The 22331-nt window shown below is 36.4% G+C and overlaps 1 protein-coding gene across 7 annotated transcripts in view; it reads left to right on the top strand.

The window, feature by feature from the left end:
- Nucleotides 1-21004, top strand: part of CDH11 (cadherin 11) — a 234347-nt gene extending 213343 nt beyond the window's left edge. For 5 of the 7 annotated variants that reach the window (XM_051629468.1, XM_051629470.1, XM_051629466.1 and 2 more), the window contains 11 exons: nucleotides 327-721; nucleotides 1981-2275; nucleotides 3033-3152; nucleotides 3613-3780; nucleotides 7052-7239; nucleotides 8749-9002; nucleotides 9990-10126; nucleotides 10305-10426; nucleotides 11219-11336; nucleotides 17019-17270; nucleotides 18076-21004. In XM_051629468.1, the coding sequence (XP_051485428.1) occupies nucleotides 494-721; nucleotides 1981-2275; nucleotides 3033-3152; nucleotides 3613-3780; nucleotides 7052-7239; nucleotides 8749-9002; nucleotides 9990-10126; nucleotides 10305-10426; nucleotides 11219-11336; nucleotides 17019-17270; nucleotides 18076-18572 (2379 nt within the window). In that variant the 5' untranslated portion in view covers nucleotides 327-493 and the 3' untranslated portion in view covers nucleotides 18573-21004. Of the gene's footprint in view, nucleotides 1-326; nucleotides 722-1980; nucleotides 2276-3032; nucleotides 3153-3612; nucleotides 3781-7051; nucleotides 7240-8748; nucleotides 9003-9805; nucleotides 10127-10304; nucleotides 10427-11218; nucleotides 11337-17018; nucleotides 17271-18075 lie in introns of those variants that run through there. The other 2 variants (XR_007890571.1, XM_051629472.1) reach the window with 2 other exon arrangements.
- Nucleotides 21005-22331: the final 1327 nt, after the last annotated feature.

Genomic DNA, 22331 nt, shown 5'->3' with positions numbered 1-22331 from the left:
AGAGGGCTTAGATATAAATTAGGTGTTTCTCCAGTTAGCTTGCATCTTGGGCTAAATCCATTTGGAAGGATCATGAGGAATATGATTCTCTATCTTTCAGCTTCCAAATGAGTGTCCTAAGCAGCGAGTCTGGAGATTTTACAAGGTGGCAGTTACATGTAACAAAACACCAAATATAATCATTACTCAGTATTTCTTATTATTAATATATTTTAATCAGCTTTGTATCTTGAAATTTTCCAAGTTTTATTTTGCTTAATAAAGAAATGATTGCACCTCAAAGACATAAAGGAACTGAAAACGTTCTCCATTTTACTTTCTTTCAGGAATTAAGTTGGGAAGCTGCAGACCATTAAAGTGATGAGTTTAATGTGTGGTGGCATCCTATGTGCAGAACATTTTATCTGACACTTTTTAGCAGCCCAAACTTTTTGATTTCCAAGGTGGAAGGGGTAGATTCTTGGATACTCCTGTGCCTACAAAATAACCAAAAATGAAGGAGGACAATTGTTTACATGCTGCCCTTATCTGCCTGGGCATGTTGTATTACAGCCATGCCATAACTACAGAAAAACTGAACCACGCAAGGCCATCGCTTCATGGTCACCACGAAAAAGGAAAAGAAGGACAAGTTCTGCATCGCTCAAAAAGAGGCTGGGTGTGGAATCAGTTCTTTGTTATAGAAGAGTACACAGGACCAGATCCTGTACTAGTAGGAAGGGTAAGAAAGAACTTCTTTTTCATCCATTGATTATTAATTATTAATTTATATTATTTATATTATTTATTATGTATATTATTGCTTTTTTCCTTGCCCTTAATTTTCTGTTTTATTAGCTGCTTCTTCAGCAGCTACTTAATCACCTAGACTTAACCATTTTATTGTAGCTCAAGAAAATACTAAGCAAAATACTACCTAAGTGAATACGAATTTTTCCACTGACCTCAGCAGTCTTTAAATGAAAGTGTACAAGCTGTTATTGAACACCACTGAAAGAACCAGAGCAACCACCAGAGCAACAGTATGTCTCAAGAATATGTAGTATCATTCTTGGGTCTTTAAAATTGTAATTAAAAATTTAGTGGCTAAACCAGCAGCTCAGGAAGTGTACTGTTCAATAATATCTCTCCATCCTTTCATTTTCAAGCCATCAGTAAAATTAACTATATGGGGGATGTATAGAAGGAGTCTGTGTGCACATCCTGGACTGATGTCTTAATTCTTACTGTCTAATACTATCAGAATGTAAGTACATAAACAAAACAGTATTTTTTGTCAGTTTATAAATGGTCAGCAGAACTGTGCTGACTTCACACCAGCACAAAAGAGTGGAGAACAGGATCAAAGACAGCAAATACCATTCTAGCTATTCTGGTTTAAAAGATGCTTAGTACTGTGCAATTCATAGATGTCAATATAAAATCAGTAAATCTGTAACTTTGTTCAACATTTCCCTCATACATCAAACAGAAGGTTTTATTGGTTGTCAAAGTAAGAATATGTAGTAAGCATTTGTTACTTATTTTATAATAAAGAGGTCATAATTAAAAACTAGTTGGCAATCACTGACTGGCTCATTTGTTACATCTCATTTGTCACTTAACAGCTTTTTCATGCAACCTAGTAGAATATGATTAGTATGAAGTGTACAAAATCTTTATAAAAATGACACTTCCAACTTCATTTGAATAAAGACCCTGTTAAAACTATCTTCTCATGCACTCTCTTCCTTCAATCTTAAAGCTTGGGTCTCAGCAGCACCCTCCATGTGGTGACATTCAAGTCTGTGAAGGCAGCTTCTCTAAATGCAGGGCACATTGCTCACAGCGTGGACCCAAGCAGGGATTACTGCCTGATACAAGACAAGAGTTTTGAAAACTATGACATGATAGTGATTTCATTAACTTACTTTGTTTTGTAAACACATACATGAAATGTATACCACCTTGTTAAGGTATGTCTTTTTCTCATTTTTTTAGCTTCATTCAGATATTGATTCTGGAGATGGAAATATTAAATACATTCTCTCAGGTGAAGGAGCCGGAATTATTTTTGTTATCGATGACAAATCAGGGAACATCCATGCAACAAAGACACTGGACCGGGAGGAGAGAGCTCAGTACACTCTGACGGCACAAGCTGTAGACAGGAACACTAACAGACCTTTGGAACCGCCTTCTGAATTCATTGTTAAAGTTCAAGATATAAATGACAACCCACCTGAGTTTCTTCATGAAAACTACCATGCCAATGTGCCAGAGAGATCAAATGTAGGTAAGTACTCATAAATGCACTTAAGTTCCTGGCCTTTTAGAAGATGTTGCATTGTCAGTATGTGTTGGCTTTATTTAATTCTTATCGTCTAGAAATTTAGGAAGTAACACTTACTTCATGCTCAGCCAGTGACTCAGTCAATATATTTAATTTGCTGACCAAATCAAACCCTGCACAGCTACTAACTGATGGTTGAAATGTCTCTAGACGGCTCCTAGAACAGGATTATTTCCTCCTAGGAGGAATGTGAGGTTCCCCTGGAATTTATGGAGTGTGAATCCTCTGGGGTAAACATCAAGATCATACCTTTGGCAGAGCTGTGTAATAAAGCTAAGGAGTTACTGCCTATTCCTTTTTCATGTCCTGTTTGAGCTTGTGTCTAGCTTAGAGATTTCTGCAGGAATTATTTCTCTGAAACTTGCTGAGGAAAAATGAAAAAGAAAACTGTTGTTTGGCTATCGAAAGACAAAGCAATATAACAAACTACTAAGGAAAAAAGCCACAATGGTACAGAGTGACTTTTATATCTTCACTGTTTAGAACATTAATCCACATCACAGCTGGTGACAAATCCTTTTGGATTGTATGGGTCTATTTTGTCATATATAAATTGCCAAGTAAATTTTTTCATTTACCAAACCTGGTAATAAAAAAGTTAAGAAGTAGTTATGCCGTATGACTGACAGCATGTCTGCACGTTTCTTACAGACATGTTTGCTCTGACTGTATTCCCTCTGTGTTTGCTTTCCATTTTTAGGTACATCAGTTATTCAGGTAACGGCTTCAGATGCTGATGATCCTACCTATGGGAACAGTGCCAAATTGGTTTACAGTATTCTTGAAGGTCAGCCGTACTTCTCAGTGGAAGCTCAAACAGGTATTATTGAGCATTTTATTTGAGTAGGACCTCATAACTAGAATGCATTACAATGAAGAACTAAACATATTGACCGAGGCAGTACAGTTGGGTATATCTACTAATGTGTTTGAGCAAAGCTTCCTTCATTCTCTCGATTCTAGCTAAGCACTTTTGCAGGTTTGTCTCTTGGGTGCACAGCAGAAAGATGATACTATTTCTTTTGTGGTATAATATGGTATGATAGAAATGGCAGTTTCTGTGCTGAACCGCCATTCTCCAGGGTTGTTCTGTGTCCAGGTATGTTGAATATTTAGGCTACTGTTCCTGCGTAGCACAATGCAAAGTGTAGAACAAACAATGTGCACCATCGCTGCAAATATTGCAGTATTCTAATGCAAACTAAAAATGCAGTAGCTATTTTTTTGGTGATGTGAAGCTGTGAAAATTTGTATGTGCCATATTTTCTTTGTATTTATAGGAATTATCCGAACTGCCCTTCCGAATATGGACAGAGAAGCTAAGGAAGAGTATCATGTTGTAATACAGGCAAAAGATATGGGAGGACACATGGGAGGCCTTTCAGGGACAACCAAAGTGACAATTACACTCACAGATGTTAACGACAACCCACCAAAGTTCCCACAGAGTAAGTAACGGAATCCTTAGTCATATTTACTACTCAGTACCCATATTTGTGTAGTATCAGCCATATCCAAAACTTCAAAAAGCAGTAACTGCTGGATTGTTACAGCACATGAGAATACATATTATTTACACATTTTTTGCTAGTAACATATAGAGCTTTAGTATCCTGATTATTTGTTTTGTGTAGCAAAGGGAGACTTTTTTTTAAGTTCAAGATTGGATTATGAAGATTCCTAAACCTACAGTTACATTTTTGAAACTTCTGAACCATGTTATATTATAAATCTACCTATGATATCATCAGGAAAACACAGTCTGGACTTCTCTTTTAATGGAGAAAGAAGGCCCATTTCCAGGGGGGTCTCTTGTGTGTTAAAACCAATCAGTCAAAAATTCTAGAAAATGTTGCTGTCTCCTGCACCAGTGCTGGAATAAGCTGGTTTACTTCCTTTCCCATTGTCATAATTATAGTGTGGATGTAAAACACACTTTAAAAAGCAAGCTGTGTTTACTACTCTGCTCAGACCACAAGACATTTAAGAGGTCATTGCAGGGAAGTAGGGAGGAGGTTAACACAAAAATCCCCTCATGTATTGTGTAGGAGCAGAGTCTGCTGTGGTGGGAGAGTTGCAATCTGCAGTTGTCACATAGTGTGTATGCAGCAGAAAGCTCTCCAGTTACATTTACAATGTTTGAAAGAAGTCTCCAAATGGCCTCATGTCACACCTTTCAGTGCTCCAAGTCCATAGCTATTTGCAAACATAATTATGATAGTAATTTTCAATTAAAAAATCCACTTTGTTCTTTTGATGAAGTTGAGCAAAGGAAAGGAGAAATACTTATGTTCTTACAGCTGTATTTCTCAGGTTTCAAGTCTCTTGCTTTTCTTGTCTCTTGATGAAAGGATTGCATAATCTACTAATCAGATCCTGATTATGCCCTTTCAGGTCTTTGGCAAACCTTCAAGTGAGTGAGCAACATTTATTTCACAGAGCCTTTCATTTTAATTGTTGATACTTCATCCTTTACTTCTATAAACATTCTCAGTGAATGGTGAATGTTCATAAGGATAAAAGTTAATACTGGATACTCCTCAAGTATAAATATTTACCATTGCAATATAAACCAAATTTAGTACAGTTACATTGTTAAATTGATGGTTGAAATATATAGTCGATGGTCAAAAAGTAATTTTTAATACCTGTGCTATTTGTTTTTTGCATATAAAATTAATTAGAGCTGACATTAACAGATTCAGTCTTCACAGATGGGTGGAAGTACATTAATGGACCTACACATCTGTTCTGCATCTCTGCGTGGGGGGTTATTTGGAGTGCAGTGTATGCACCATCCTAACCAAGCTGTTTCTCCTCTGAGCAACCACTATGACACTGATACATGCTGGACATGACCCTCTCCCTAACAGCTCTTCTTCCGGTGTCACAACTTCCTGGACTGTCTCACAAGAGTTTAAATGAGATAGCCAGTTCCTACATGTAAAAAATCTGTCAGCACTTTCCACCATTCTAATAGGAAGGTATTAAATCCTAAAAATTTCAGGTTTTATATACCTCACAAACATACCTTTTGACTCCAAATCATAACACTGGACCCCAGTATGTGGTATTTTGTTGAGTAACTTCATCAAATAATGGATTATTTTCTGCAAATAAAGGCCACCTTACTGGGTGTTTTGAGAGAACATTTAAAATTATCAGAAATGCCAAACAGCAGTTACTCCACTTAATTGTAGAATCACAGAATGGTTTAGGTTGGAAAGGACCTTAAATATCATCTAGATCCAAACCCCCTGCATGGGCAGGGACACCTCCCACTAGACCAGGTTGCTCCTAGCCCCATGCAACCTGGCCTTGAACACTTCCAAGGATGGGGCACCCACAGCTTCCCCAGGCAACCTGTTCCAGTGTCTCACCACCCTCATAGTGAAGAATTTATTTCTAGTATCTAATATAAATTTACCCTCTTTCAGTAATCATTCACCCCAACTAACCTTAATTTGGAATACTTTATAAATCGAATCCAGAATTTGACCTGTTCATATAGATATCTATGTAATGGATTTTTTCATACTTCTTTTCATTTGTTTGTTTGATGTTTTTTCTTTATGTGTTGGTGGTTTTTTTTGGTTGGCTGGTTTGGTTTTTTTGTTCATTGCTCAGACCCTTAATGAGTTATGTGCTTAAATTTTGCCTTCTTTCTGACTGGAGTTAATTACCTATTTCAATTACAAGTGCCAATTGTTTTTATGGGTAATGAGCCAGTCCCTGCCTGGTGTAAATCTCCTGATGTTCCTAGGGTGCTCATGTAGCAACAGAGAACAATTACGGAAGGAGAGGATAAATTAGGTTATTTTATTTTCTCATGCCTTTTTTTCCCCTCCAGTTTATTAATGCTGATGAAGTGCCAGAAAATGCTGATACAGATCTGTATATTTAGGATCAAGTTATGTTATCTGAACTCTGGAGTGGGTTGGGAAGGTCCTGGAATCAATGCAGCCTAAAGGACAACTGTTGGAGAAAGATTTATCCAGGAACATATTGCTCTCCTCTGGTGTCCCTGAAGGCACAAGGAAAAACCTGTATGGCAACACTGCTGTGGGATGTTTGGGGGTGGTCTTCCTGATGGAGTTTGATGAGGAAAAGCCATTATTTGTATGGTGTGGAACCCTGTACAAATTGGCATGTATTCTCTGCTGCGTTAAATCCTGATAATCATTGCTACTATATGTTCACACTCCAAATTTAAGCCACAGAAAGCAGCAGATTAATTGTTCTGCCAGTACAGCAGAGAGGTCTTATCCAATTTGTTGTATATAATTTGTGGCTCTTGAATGAATGAGCAGAAATGCTTCTGGATTCTAGATGGTTGAAGGCCATGCTATGAGTCATATGAAAGAGAATTTTCCTTCCATTTTTGTAACAACATTTCTGATACGAGTGATAACCTTGATGTTACAACAGTTTCTGCATTCAAAATGATTGGTTGTCTTTTTAACCCCACCCTGAACAGAGAGATACACAGATGTTGTGTAAAACATCAGTGAGGAAGTAATTTTATATAGATTAGCAATGTGTTTTAAGATTTCACAGAGGACTTGGTTCTCAGAGCTCTTTTATAACATAATGGTCCTTCAGGGGATTTTAAAAATATAAAAAATTACTGTGTTTATTTGGAACAAGTTCAATGAATAACTATACAACTGGAGAGCAGACTGCATACTTAAGGCAAATGACTTTTTTTTCTGCCACCAGGTGTGTACCAGATGTCAGTGTCAGAAGCAGCTGTCCCAGGAGAAGAAGTAGGAAGAGTGAAGGCCAAAGATCCAGACATTGGGGAAAATGGCTTAGTAGCTTACAGCATCATTGATGGAGATGGCATGGATATGTTTGAAATTACAACAGATTATGAGACTCAAGAAGGTGTTGTGAAGCTTAAGAAAGTGAGTAACACCTACTAATGTGTAGTATTATTTGTTGCTGACAGAATATTTGGTAATGATGCATTACCACCTAAGCTAAAATATCAGTAAATGCAATTTCAGTTAATTTGTTTCTAAAGCTGTGATTAACTCTTAATATTCCATTTCCCCATTAGCTGAATTGGAATGGAAGAAAATAACCAAGAAGAGTTACATAAATACTGTACAGTGGATTAATTGCACAAACTAAATGAATTCATAATAAAAAGTCACGGTAAAATACAATCAATGCCATCAGCTTCATTGGTAATGAAGTTTTGCCTAGTGCTGATAAGTAGCAGACATTCACTGTTGCTTTATGTTGGGTCTGGACAGCCTCACGCCCTATAGTTTGAATTATTCAGCTGTGCATTGTCCACAATATTGTTCTGAAGGAGTCACAGGCTATGTGAAAAGCAGCACAATACCGAGGTGATTTCATATGCAATCCATCAATGTGATATTTAAAAGTGTTACTGGATGACATTGAAATTACAAATTATAAATTATATTCCTTATTTAAGCATTATTATTTTGCCCTTTGTGTCTTTATAGCTATTCATCTTTCTTGGAGATACTCAAAACTCCAAGCAGATGGCCTGAGCAACTGAACTTCAAAGTTAGCCCTGCCCTGTGCACTGGGGCAGTCTCTCAGGAAGAGACCCAGAGGTCTCCTCTGGTAAAACTATGCTGTGGTTCAATTACTTTATCTGTTCTAGAGGTGGGAGTGTATTTCAGAATGTGAGTTAACTGGCACACCATTCAGTCTATGGTGTTAGCATATTTTGTGAATTGTGGTTGGCACCTGCTTCTCAGGTGTTTAGAAGTCTGATTGTTGTGAGGCTACCACTACTTCAACACTGCAGCCATTTCATGTCAATGACAGTGCAGCTGTGCTTTGACTTTGGTCGGGCTCCCAAGAGGACTTATCTCATGGGGCATTATTTCACCTCCCCTTTGTAAAGTGCTGTGAGATCTTTGGATGGAAAGGACTACAGAAATGAAAGCACTGCAAACCATCTTCCTATTTCCCCCACTACTTAAATATTTTAACTTCTCTTTGTCCAATGTCATGGTGCACCTAGTAGCAATGCAAGCCACATTCATATCTCTAAAGGAACACCCTCCATCTTGGGGATAGATCAAGTCTGGCATTTTGTGGGAACCCCCTTCCCAGCCATCGCTGCTTTGTGCTGCCTCTAAGGCTGCATGAAGAAAAGGTTAATTTTCCCACTAAAGATTATTTCCTGAGTAATACAGCAAGCAAAGACTGTTGTGTTTTTTTAAGTGCCATCCTATGCTGCTCCATACATAGAATGTAGCTCCTTCCATTTGAGTCTCTATGTTTTTAAATACTCACATTTCAGTCCAAGCTTGTTGACAGATGCTCACATTTGTTCTATGTCATTGAATAACAGGGAACTGCTTACTGCTTTTACACTCTAGCTTTCCTAACTGTGGGATGCATTCTTGTCTCCTTGTTTCTCACAGCTCTTAGATTTTGAAACCAAAAAGTCCTACAGTCTGAAGGTAGAGGCAGCCAATGTACATATTGATCCTAAGTTCATCAGCAATGGGCCATTCAAGGACACAGTCACAGTGAAGATATCAGTGGAAGATGCTGATGAACCACCTGTATTTTTAAAGCCAAGTTATATTTTTGAAGTACAAGAAAATGCAGCATCTGGTACTGTGGTTGGAAAAGTACATGCCAAAGACCCTGATGCTGCAAACAGTGCTATAAGGTACACTTCACTAGAGCAGGCTCTTTCTTTCTAAGCATTTGCTTTTAGAATTGTGATGCAAGTTATTAAGATAGTGTGATAGATCTAGCATAGTAATACTCTAAATTCAGCCAGAATATTAATATCTTTAATCATTCAGCATTGTTTTATGTCTTATTCCATGAACTACTAGTTTCTCAAAGCCTGTATCACTAAGAAAGCGTATCACAGCTATGTATACCTAAAATATACTGAAGGTCATCTCTGTTAGACTCTAAGTTATATTTTCCGTAAAATATCCTATGCTCTTATCACAGCATATTTTCTTCTCAAAAGATACAAGTCTACACAGTAGATTAGAGATTATGTTGGGTAATTGTTAAGTGTCAGTTACTAACGACAAGCACATACACACACCTACTCTCTACAGTAATATTGGGTAGTCTTCCATTAATTTATTTTTGTTTGTAATGTTTCAGTGTAAATTAAATCCTCTGTTTTGTGGATATAGTTATAATTTCAGAAGAATTGCAAGGTAAAGATTGTAAAAACAGCTGTATAAAGCTATGCAAATGTGTAGATAATGGACAACATTTAATAAGCTGGTATCATCAGTTAATATTCTGCGTAATCCAAAGATCAGATGACTTAAAAGATCTTAATAATTAATGTGAAACAGAAGAAAACATAAATATCTCAGTCGATATTTTTATCATTTTTAGAAGAAAATAAAAAACGATGTGGGGCTTTAACACAGAGACTTCAAAGAACAATAATTTTCACTTACTACAAACATTCTAACATAATTTTTTTTCTAAATGTAGAAACCAACCACATGAATCTCCTTTTAAAAGAACTGCATATCATCCCTGTGGCAATTATCTTCAGGATAACAATAAGTGTACTTGTTACGATTATTTAAAAATAATAACAATACACAAAAAATGTGAATGCAAAAAACTACTAAGTTCTTCTTTTATCTAATTACTGACTTTCAATTTTCTTTAGATATTCAATTGATCGTCACACTGACCTTGAAAGATATTTTATTATTAATGCAGAAGATGGCAATATCAAGACAATAAAAGCTTTGGATAGAGAAGAAATGGCTTGGCATAATATCTCTGTCTTTGCAGTTGAAGTCCGTAAGTATTTCACTGAGATATTTTGTAATCAATGGTATAAATTCTATAGTCTTCTAATTGTCTCAGTTTGATAAGCTGCAATAGCCTATTTTGGTTTTACCTGGATACAGCTGGGATTTTATTTGTTTTGAGGGTGTTTCCTGCTTCTGTTTCATTTTGGTTTTGCTTACACCCATAGACAAACAACACCAGGAAGCCAAAGTTCCAGTTGCAATTAAGGTCGTTGATGTCAATGACAATGCTCCAAAATTTGCAGCAGCCTATGAAGCATTTGTCTGTGAGAATGCTCAAAGTAACCAGGTATGTCCATACCCACCACCTTCCCTGCACATGGATTTCTTCAGGGTGTTAGCCCAGTTTGGTGTTGGCAGCTCAAATGACTGGTAGTAAATGAATGTATAGTTGGCAATTTTGGCCAGAATGCCCAGAGCACACAGAAAGGCACTTTCCTGTGCTTTTATTTTTTATTTCTATCAACAGTTATAGATGTGGGGCTTTGTGCATTGAATATGACTGCTGTTGATTGTGCGTATTCACCATCACATGGGCCACAAAGCTATTTGGGAGCAGCTTTCCCAGATGTGAGCCTGTTTTGGATGTTAGAGAAACACTCAGCATCTTACAGGAAGAATCACAGTACAGTGCTTGGAGGGTTCAGCCTACAGATTTATCCCTAAACTGTATGTGAGAAAGAGGAGTTAGTATCATACAGGATTATGGCTCTACACAGTATGTGCACTTTTGGAGTTAGTGTAGCACTTTGGAAAGGACGTTTTGCTAACTCCTCCTGAGCTGCCAAATTTTCTGCATAATTTTATTTAGTCTACTAAGTTATCATTAACACATATTTATATATAAGAATGCATATATAGTGTATACTTTTCCTTCTAAAATTAGTTAGTTAAATGTAATCGCAAATAAAGATTGTCTGGTAAGTTTTGAGTCTGCTCAGTATTTATAATTGCCTAGATTTGTTGAGGTGTCTGGGGGGTTTCTGCTATTTCAAAATTCAAGGGATTACTCAGAATGCTGTCTATATGTGATGTAACCAGAGATGGAGCTGTTTGTTTACAGAGTACTTTTCTTTTACAGCAATTTATTACAATTAGTGCTGATGACAAAGATGACTCGGCCAATGGACCAAGATTTATCTTCAGTTTACCACCTGAAATTATTCAAAATCGAAATTTTACACTCAGAGACAACAGAGGTTTGTATGAAGATTCCCTCCATAGTAGTGTCCAAAGAAATGACAAAGGAAGACTAATGACCAACATAATGTTACACAACAGCATTTTCATTAACTTTGATAGAGTGCCTGTTTTGCAGAGACTTAGAGGAGAAAAGCAGAAAAACTGCAGTTGAAATACAAGGATGTTCTTGGAATCATATAGTTTTTTAACCCACTATAATTTTCTTGAATACATATTTAAAATTACATAATAATACCCTACATGAAAAAAAACACTGCTATTTTGCCTCCCAGAAAGAGGGTAAAAAACACTGACAGAAACATTCACTAAATGTAATTGGTAGATCTGCTGGATTTAGAGAAAACTACTTGCTAAACTAGTAGTTGAGGTGGGAAAATTGTTAGGTTGCTTGTATTTGCTCACCTTTCCTGCTTGGTAGTTTTTTTAATTACGGATCACAAGATACATGGACTAGATTCCTAATGGAATCAAATCACTGCCACTCTAACCTTTCGTAGGAAATACATATGGAGATTTCTGTTGTGAAAGGTACCTAGATTGAGTGTATATCAGGATATGGGTATCCTGATCCCCTTGACAACTTTATCTTCTTGAAATATAGCATAGTCTTGCATTCAGATTGATGTTAAGATGTAAGAAAGTTGTAGGCAAAATGAATGAATGTCAAAACTTATTTGATCATCTAATATAATAGCATCGGTGAACCTGACTTGCCACACTTTGAGAAAGCCAGAGGGAAGTAAACAGAATAAAGACAGATTCATCCTATATATTCTATTTATTTAATTATAATCAATATGATTAAATGTTCATTTGTTAATTTTCCTGAACAGGGAAAAAACTGTTTTGGCTTCTAAGAAACCAGTTTACCTTAGCAAGCTTTAATGTTTGAAGGAAAATTGACTGGTTTCTGAAATTTAGAACTTGGTTGAACTGGTCTAAATAATGAATCCAAAGTATTTGTTCTGGATGCCATAAGTACCAAAGGCAACGTACTCCAGATCCGTTATTTCAGTAACAACTTCTTTTTCTCAAGTGTTATGTCGTGGCATACTTTGTATCTCTGTCACATCTGAAGTGAGGGTAATTATCGTCAGAGTTCCCAAACAAAATTTCTGTTATTCTTGAAGGATCAAAGTAATACTGTTGCCTGGTGCTTGACACTTGTACATACATAAGCAATTAATAAAGGATTCGGTGGAGAGCAGATATATTTATTCTCTTTAAAGCAGTAAAACACAGTTTTTGAAAAATATATGAATATATTTTTAGAGAAGTAAATAAAAAGGTATTCTTTGCTTGAGACCTTGAGGCTAAGTTTCTATTTAGAATATATTTTACGGTCACCATATCAAACTGAAAATGGATTAGATTTTATAATCTAACAGAAGAAGCATAGGTCAGAATTTAGATTCTCTGATACAGCTGCAGGCAAATGGTATTATGGTTCCTGACACCAGCCAATGCCATTAATACTTCATTTCCATATGCAGCAAATCCATTCTTTTTTTAATGACAAATTTGACCCAGATAAAAATGTTTTGTAATGGAAATTATTATGTCAGTTTAATGTAGTGACTGTACCTGACAATACTGCAAAAGGTTATTCAACAAGATGGTATTAAAGGATTGAATCTTCCTGTATAATTTCATGTTTAAGAAATGAATAGTGTAATGAAATCCATCCATTTCCATTCTGTCTTTCCCTCATTTTTGTGCAATCCTTAGTGCAGTGATGTGAACTATTTCTGTTTGTTTTTTTAAATAAGTTACAGTATAGAGCAAAGTAAGAAAGTTAAAATTCTATGTATTTCCATATATATATACATATATATATAAACTTTAATGAGAGACTGTTACCATTTTCAAGTCAAACAATTTACGCGATCATTTAAAATTTCTCTTTTCAGTTGTAAATTTGAGTAGTCTATATAGCATGCCACTGCTTTTTGAGGGAATTGCTAGTTGTAAAGAAAAATGGCTTTACTAACTGTGGAGAATAGTTAGTGAAAACTCCAATGTTTGGGTCTATTACAGAACTTTAAAGTGAATACAGTCCTATAATTATTGTTTAATAGAGTTTCTTTATACTAACTCCTAAAAGTAATCACATACTGCAGTAATCCAAAAAACGTAATCACTTTCTACATCCTATTAATAGCCTACTGTGTTACCAAGTTTTTCAGCTGAGACTGTCTTCCATAGCAAACACCAGATAGGGGCTCAGCACATGCTGGGATAAAACACCAAATTACTTTTGCGCTGTTTACTCACATTATCCCACATCAACAGTCAGCCCTGTGTTTGCCCAGGCTGTGTTCAGTTTTACTCCCATTGAAGTCAGAACTTCTAAAGAACAGCAGAGGCTCATGACACTTCCCAGCAGAGAGATGGGTTTTTAGCAGATGGATTTCTGCTTTTACTCCTGTCCTAGGCTAAAATGCCCTTCCCTTGGGCTCCCCCGGTTTGTGGAGGCCTGTGGGGCCACTGCAGTGTACAGGGGCAGGGCAGGACCGAGGGGAACTCGTGGTCTCTACTACACAAGACAGTGCTCTACAAAGACTGAAATTAGATTTGTGAGCCCACTAAAGTTACTGACTAAAATCCACTTTTTTAATATAAACACGTCCTCTGGCTCTCGATTTCAGAGCTTTTAATCAAGACATTTTGAAACATATGAACAATAAAATGATGGGATTTTTGATATGATCATCCACAAAAATTGCCACTGCCTGGTAAAGATTTTAGACAGCTGGAGCCCTAAACTTGTTTAGCTTTCTTGCTGGATCAGCACTCACATTCTGATATGTGATAATGTTCATACTGCAGTCACCTTCTTTAATGTAGAAGCCTCCTTACACAATATATGTTAACAAGTCCCCCAAAAACAAAGCTACATTTGCCTGTGTGGACAGGAGGAATTGGAAAACCATCGGTAAAATCACCAGAGAAAAAGACAAAAATCAAAGGTCAGGAAGATCATGGTAAAGGTCACCTTAAAGTAATGCAATTTTAACTTCTAATTGTGAAGATTTCATGCAGAGTATACGTAATAGTTCCTTGCAACCCTTTTTGGATATTGGATATCCCAGACAAAAAGTAACTGGGAAAATGAGTGCACATGTGTCTTTCTGAATGGTGCTGAGATGGCTCTCTTCTTCCTTCCTTCTGTCTTGTGTTAACCCCCACAGTGTTCATTAAGGCTGTCAGTCAAGTAACTCCCCTATGTGTTAAGTAATAGTTTTAAACTGGTGATGACATTTAACTTCTGTTTCTTGGCTTAAAAAATGTCATTATACCTGGATTATAGTTATGCTCCTGAGGCTTGAAAATAATGAAAAAGCAAGGATGAGAATATCAGCTAGGATTATGTGTTATCTTTTATCTAGGTAAAAGGGGGGGGTCCCTCTTATGGATATAATATTTTGTCTAAATGCGATAAGTCAGTGTAAACAGAAAAAAAGTTTTTAAAATGACCTTTAGGGTTGATCTATGTTAGTCTTTTTTAAATTTTAGCCACATGTTGATTGGATTTTTTATTTTTAAAAAAATTATATTAAACTAGAAATCTCTTCAAGTTAAACCACATAAATCAACTCTTGGATCAAATTAAGCCTTAGTGTAATGTAAGAGAATGCAGTGGAATTGACCAGTCTGTGTAATAGTTGAGTAATTTGCCATCCTTTTCTCAACTGTAATTAGGAATATTATTTAAGCTGCCAAAATTCAAGAAAAATACAATATGACACAGTATAATATAATTTAAAAAGGCATAGTGAGCAGACGAAACAAACTATTAAATTTCAGATTTTTTTGCCACAAGAATAATCTGTCCTGTTGTGATCTTTCATTTCATAGCACAGATCTTTGTTCTTGTATAGAGGAAATGAATTATTAAATGCATTTTAGAGAACCCTGTGGAATAGTTTTATTCTACATCAATATAAATTAGTTCAAGTATTAGTTGATAGGTTAATAGGTATTAGATGTTACATTTTTATTTACATCAAATTTTTACGAGCCCATTAACTTCAAGTTCTAAAATAAGACACCTATCACACAGACATTGGTATCACTAAGTTCCTTTAAAAATAAATGTGCTACAAAGCCTAGCTGGGCAAATGTTGCATGTAAACATCTAGGAGGTTAAAAAGACTGAAATAGAGGAAGGGCACCTTAGAAAAAAGCCTGCTAATAAATAATCAGATACTTATGAGCTTCTCTATCCTTAGCAAGTATGACCATCACGTAAAAGAGACATTAACAAGCTATTTTCTATCCAGATGTTATTTCTGTGAGACTTCAGTGTCAGAAACACCACTGTTTTATCAAGCTGAGGTAACCACAGTGGGCATCAAATGTGGTGGACATGACAGGAGAGGTGGACACCTGGGGAGGTGAATTAGTGTGACGTGTAACGAACAGATCCTATCCAGGACAGTCCTAAACAAATTTCATCCTTTGTTCTGTGATCTACAGAAGTTACTAGTAGTAGGAGAGTCAGATAAGCTGGGCCGTAACATCCTTCTCATCCCATAAATCGACCTGTGCCCACCGAATTTGGGGACAGTCTCAGATCTTGTCCTGCATTAGGGGTACTGCCTGCAAGGGTAGTTAGTATAAGGGAAGAATACTTCTCTTTTGGTATAATTTATTCAAAATTTTCATGGAAATAGCAGTGATTAGATCATTAGGAGAGGTTTTATTATTTGCATTATTAAATTCTGGAATTTATGCTGACTATTCCAAAAGGAAAATGATTAATCTTCTGCAGGACCCTGAGGTAATAGTAAAATGGTATGTTGGAGGTGAATAGCCCTCCCTTAGTAGATAAAAGAACCATTCTTTTGTATTTTTTTTTCTTTCTGTTATCTCGTGAAAAATAAAAATCATAGTAAAACGGAAGAGGGTGGTGTGAAGTAAATCCTTATCCTAAACTAGTTTTGAAGGTCTGAAAACCACAGATAAGATTGTTTCATTTTATTTACTTCAGGATGTTTACAATTTTATAAACTTTGGTTCAGTCTGAGAACTGAGAAGTAGGAGCACAATAAAGAAATGCTGTTTGTGTTCCCTAGCCTTTGTCTGGTGTGGCTGGGAGCAGGAAGCACTGGCTGTCCCATCCCAGGCCTTCATGTCAGGCTCAAATCTGCTAGTACACAGCAAGCGGTGGCTTTTCATTTTGGTGGGAGTCTCATTGCCACAGGCCATTTTGGTACAGATTTCTGCCTTCTATTCCTATAGATCTGAGATCAAGAACCATAAATCAAGGGTGTCTGGGTTTTTTCACCTCCACTGAAGGTTTCAATACCAGAAGGGGACTAGAACCAGCTCAAACAGCAATGCCAAGGTGCAGTCATTCTGGTAGCTGACGAAGTATTGTGAATTTCCCAGAAAGTTAGTGGGGTGCTAAAAAGAGGTACTAGCAGAGATATTTTTGTGTTACCCTCATCACCCTAAAATAATTAAAATTGAGTGTGGTACTGTCTGAATGACACATAATTCTTTAATTGCTCTTGGGTCATTAGGAAGGCAGTACATTGTACTAATTTGTTGTACAAATAATGCTGAGGCATCTGAAAGTTCAGAGCCAATGTAGCAAGCACATTTTTTTCAGTACTTACTAAGATGATGACTTAGTGGAAACAGTATGATGACTCTCTCTTTTCTTTCAACAGATAATACAGCAAGTGTTCTTGTTAGACGTGAAGGATTTAGTCGCCAAAAGCAAGATTTGTATCTTCTTCCTATTGTAATAAGTGATGGTGGACTCCCCCCTCTGAGCAGCACCAACACCCTCACCATCCGGGTCTGTGGCTGTGACAGCAACGGCTCCTTACTGTCCTGTAATGCCGAAGCCTACGTCCTCAATGCTGGATTAAGCACTGGAGCTTTAATTGCCATTCTAGCTTGCATTGTGATTTTATTAGGTAAAAAAGTTATTTACTTGTTACTCATCTACACTTGATTGTGCTAAAAAATTAACCTTGATTTCGACTCCAAGATGGATAAATGAATCTTATCTTTTAGCTTTTATTTTTATAAAAGGTACTAATTGGCCTGGCCGAAATGCAGTATATGATGACTGCAATAGCAAATACCAGGGAATTAGTCTAGGTGTGCTCAAAGAATGTCCTTTTGCAGCCCAATATCAGTTAATGAGGGACACTGTTTAAAGGAGGTCGTGACATACAGTTTAAAGTTTTGTGATCTTCCTTGGATGACAGGTTCCTTATTAAGGTCAGCCAGGATTAATGGCTCCTGTCAGCTATTTCCTTCTAACTCCTCTTGTGTTGAAGACAAATGAATGGCTCACAAGACCTGCTTTTAAGAAAGTGCTGTAAAGCATTTCCTGATCATTTGAAAATATTTATATAAAATGTTTTAATTTGACCATAGTAATTTTTTAGTCTTTCTTTTCTTTCCATTTCCATTTTCGTTTTGTTGCAGACACACACGTGATTGCCACAGTGTTCATGCAGCACTGGAGGCTCACAAATGATTTTCTTCAATTAGTCTTGCAATAGTGAGCCATTAGAAAGAGCAATGGCATTCAGCCCAAACAGAAAACCTCAAATCAGTATGTTCAATCCTGTCCTAGCTAGGTATGCTAAAAGTGCAGATGTCAGCAAATATACACGAGGAACTGAAGCTGGAGTTTCAGTGAATGCAATAATCCATTTATAAGGCAGCTGCTGTTCAAGAGTGCAGTCTAACTTGCTTTTTTTTCTCTAGTCATTGTAGTGTTGTTTGTAACACTGAAAAGACAGAAAAAAGAACCTCTGATTGTCTTTGAAGAGGAAGATGTCCGAGAGAACATTATTACTTACGATGATGAAGGTGGAGGAGAGGAAGACACTGAAGCTTTTGACATAGCTACTTTGCAGAACCCTGATGGCATCAATGGATTTATTCCTCGTAAAGACATAAAACCTGAGTATCAGTATATGCCAAGGCCAGGGCTGCGGCCAGCTCCTAATAGTGTTGACGTTGATGATTTCATCAACACAAGAATACAAGAGGCTGATAATGATCCAACTGCTCCTCCTTATGACTCTATTCAGATCTATGGCTACGAAGGAAGAGGCTCAGTGGCTGGTTCACTTAGCTCGTTAGAGTCAGCGACAACAGATTCTGATTTGGACTACGACTATCTACAAAACTGGGGACCTCGGTTTAAGAAACTTGCAGACTTGTATGGCTCCAAAGACACTTTCGATGATGATTCTTAACAATAAAGTTTAAGATTTGGCCTTAAGAACTGTCCCCAATGTTCTGAAGAAACCAGAAGAAATGTAAGCAGGTATTTTTTTAAAAATCAAGAAAAATCTCATTTAAGTTTGACAGAGAGGATTCCTTTGATAAAAAAGGACATAAAAGTGGTAAATACTGTGATGTACCTTTTCCTACAAAAGGCATATGTAGAAGTTGACTGCCAGCTTCACTAGAGGAAAAAACCCACTTAATAAAATATTTAAATGAAGGAAAATGCTAAAAGCAAACCTACAAAATAAGGGAGAACTTTTATGTATTATGAACATCTAAATCTTTTATGTCAAAGAAGCTTCCACAAATTAGAAAAGATAACAGTTCTGAGCTGTAATTTCGCCTTAAACTATGGACACTCTATATGGTAGTGCATTTTTAAACTTGAAATATATAATATTCAGCCAGCTTAAACCCATATGATGTATGTACAGTACAATGTACAATTATTATGTCTCTTGAGCATCAAACTTGTTACTGCTGATTCTTGTAAATCTTTTTGCTTATACTTTCATCTTGAACTAATACGTGCCAGATATAAAAACTCTGTCTTGTTGCAGTGGGAGGCGCCCTATTTCTATGTCATTTTTAATGTATCTATTTGTACAATTTTAAAATTCTTATTTTAGTATACATACAAGTATCAGTATTCTGACATGTAAGAAATGTTACAGCATCACACTTATATTTTATGAACATTGTACTGTTGCTTTAATATGTGCTTCAATATAAGAAGCAGACTTTGAAATAAACTGATTCTTTTTTAATTCTTGTTCTGGTTATTAAGCATATAAGGAAAAACATAGTGTTTCTAATGTCCCATTTATAGTTCTGACTAATTTACTACAATTGTGACCTTTTAATAGCCTTATTTATTATGTGTTTGTAGTTGGTTTGTTGCCTTGTTAAGTGATTATTTAAAAATCAAGTACATTTTACAAATGTTTTTTAGATTAAAAAAAAATAATGTAATGTCTGGTGAACATTTTGTACCCTCTCTATCAACAGCTTGTGGCTGCTCCCAGAACACAGTAATAATCTTCATATAATACTACTGTGTTTTCTGAATTAAGTGTAATACTTTTCAATATTTCCCATGTAATATGCATTTATCATATATCTTAGAAATTCCGGAGGTTTCAGAAATTACTTTATAAGTGGACAGGAGTACTCTGTTCTTACAATTTACTCCAGGCTTGTGAATTTCCATATCTGTGCTAAGTGTCTGCGGGTTCTAGAGACTTAAATCTGACCCAGTTTAGCTGTAAGTTCCCTGAAGACTCTTCTACCTGACAATTACCTTACCTGAGTAGTAATTAAGATTCTGGCACTTTTTTTTTTTTTCCTACTTTTTTTTTTTTTCCTCTTCTTTTTTTTTTTCCTTTTGATTTTTTTTATTTCCCTGTTTACTGCAGTAGAATAGCATCGTCTGCTGATAGGAAGACATTTTAATTCATGATGACAGAAATACAGAGTGCTTTCAGAGTTGTTCTTTGTAATGTATATTTTTAATCAAAAAATGATCTATAACTTTTTCTTTATATTAGTTCAGAATGAGCAAGGGATTGGAAGATGTTCCACTCATCAACATTTTCAGCATCTGTGTACAGCTGTACTTCTGCTAAATTTAATATAGTTTGCTGTTTAGGGGCAGAGATCAGCAGCTGCAATATGGGAAGAGGCAATAAACAGAAATGTTACACATTTTTCTACTGCTCATTTTACAGACCCTGTCCTTCATTTGCAGTCAGGTACCAAACTGCTTGATCTGAGAGGAAATCTGATTTGTTGGTGTGTTGCTTTTCTGAAGACTTCCCTATATATAGTTAGATTAAAATTTAGATCGTTGAAATTATGAATGATGTTTCAGCTCTATAATCGTAACATATTCACTTGTCCCATGATATCCTTATGTTTTATAAGGCAGGGTTTGCTAAATAAGCAGATTTGCTCTACAATGTTTATTGTAATATTTCACTTTATTATAGCTGTATCCATTCTATATAATTCTATATTTTATTATTAACTCAGTTCAAATTTCTTTGGTCGTTGATTTTTCTCTGTTTATAATCCAAAGAATATTTTGCTAGATTTGCACATTTCTCCATTATAAATTTAAATAAACATTAAAAAAAAAAATTAATGAGTATCAATTTACAAATTAACAAATGGAAATAAAGTTTAAAAAAAGTCATTTGTAGGACTCCATCCTCATTGATGCTATCTGGACTTATTTCACTATTGAGCAAGTTTTAGAATTAACTGCATTTTCTACATTTTTATGTTTAATTTTTTAGAAGGACATTGTCAACTACATTTTTTAATAGTTTTAAGTGCTTTGAGTTTTAGTCTCTATTGTTTGTAGCACTCTCGTAGATGCTTGGAAATAAATTTTCTTTCCCTGCTGGTTTTGTCCTTTTTCATTTGATTATTTTTCCCCTTCCCAGTGAATATGCAATTATCGTAGTGCTTTATTAAGTTAGTCTTGCTAATCTCAGCCAACACTACCTCTGAAATGCTGGGAATTATACTCATTACATATCATCTGCAGCACCCCCAACAAACAGTGTGTTTTGGCATAACAACAGGACATTTATTTGTGTTAAACTTCACAGCAGCAGTCGCTGGAGTCTCAGGTTTATAATCTGAGAATGTAAAAACCAGCCCCATGCAGCACTACTGGATTAGTCCCCAACAGGAATCAGAGAAGACTGTGGGCTGGGGCTGTGGTTGGTCACAGGGCTCTCAAGGACCTGAACAACCTGGGAAGGGATTTACCTGCGTAGTTACTTCAGTGTAGTCTCTCTCTCTCACATACTTCCCAGCCGAGCTGAGGGAAGGCCTGAGCCTCACAGCCATAGAAGGCAATGGAAGGATTAATTATAACTGTGTTGGGTTTGAAGACAAAACCTAATTAAAAGGAGGAGCGCCATGACTAAGCCAGGGAAGGAAAGGGACAGTAGCAAGTCCAGACAATGGTTTGATTTCCCACTCCCCCCCTTTTTTAAGTCCTGCTTGAGACATCATGGAGGGGCGGACATGGACACGTGCGCGCGCACACACACACACACTCACTCACTCACTCTGACAGACACACACTCTCTTAGCAAAAAATATGCAGCTCCTTGTCTAGCTGCTTAGCCCCAGAAGAACACCATGCCTCCTGTCTCATGAGCACCACAACACATTGGTACACAACTTCTCTCATCACCAGCAAGAAGCAATTAGGTATGCAAGTTCAGTGCTGGTTGCTAAGGGAACTCTCAAAACTTACACTGATACGGAAGGGGAGGGTTTGGGATTTTTTTTTTTTTTTTTTTTTAAAGATTGTCTGTCATGTGCTTGCCATTATGTCAGGCAGGTCTTGATACTGTGTCAAGGGGCATAAGCTTGCCAGCTTGCCACCAACATATATGTGGCCTTGTGTGAGATCACGCCTTAAAAAATTGATATGCCCACAGCTAAGAAAACCTTTTAAATTATTTGCATGTTTTCTTGGCTCCATATTGTTGACTGACAAAATAAAATGCTAAATGTTACCATGTTGTTGCTGATAAGCTTACAGGGAGAAGAAAAAAAAAAAAAAAAAAAAATTATTTTTTTTTTTAAATCAGGCTCACAAGGAGTCAACCTTATCTTTCTGGGACTTAAAAGCTGGGAATTCTTTTGGTTTATTGAGACTTCTCTTTGCTAGGACTAGGTTGTTGTTTTGTTTTGTTTTTTTC

The sequence above is a fragment of the Apus apus genome, chromosome 11, assembly GCF_020740795.1.
Source record: "Apus apus isolate bApuApu2 chromosome 11, bApuApu2.pri.cur, whole genome shotgun sequence".
NCBI lineage: Eukaryota > Metazoa > Chordata > Aves > Apodiformes > Apodidae > Apus > Apus apus.
Note: the sequence above shows the minus strand (reverse complement) of the source record. Positions and strands in the feature narration are given on the sequence as shown.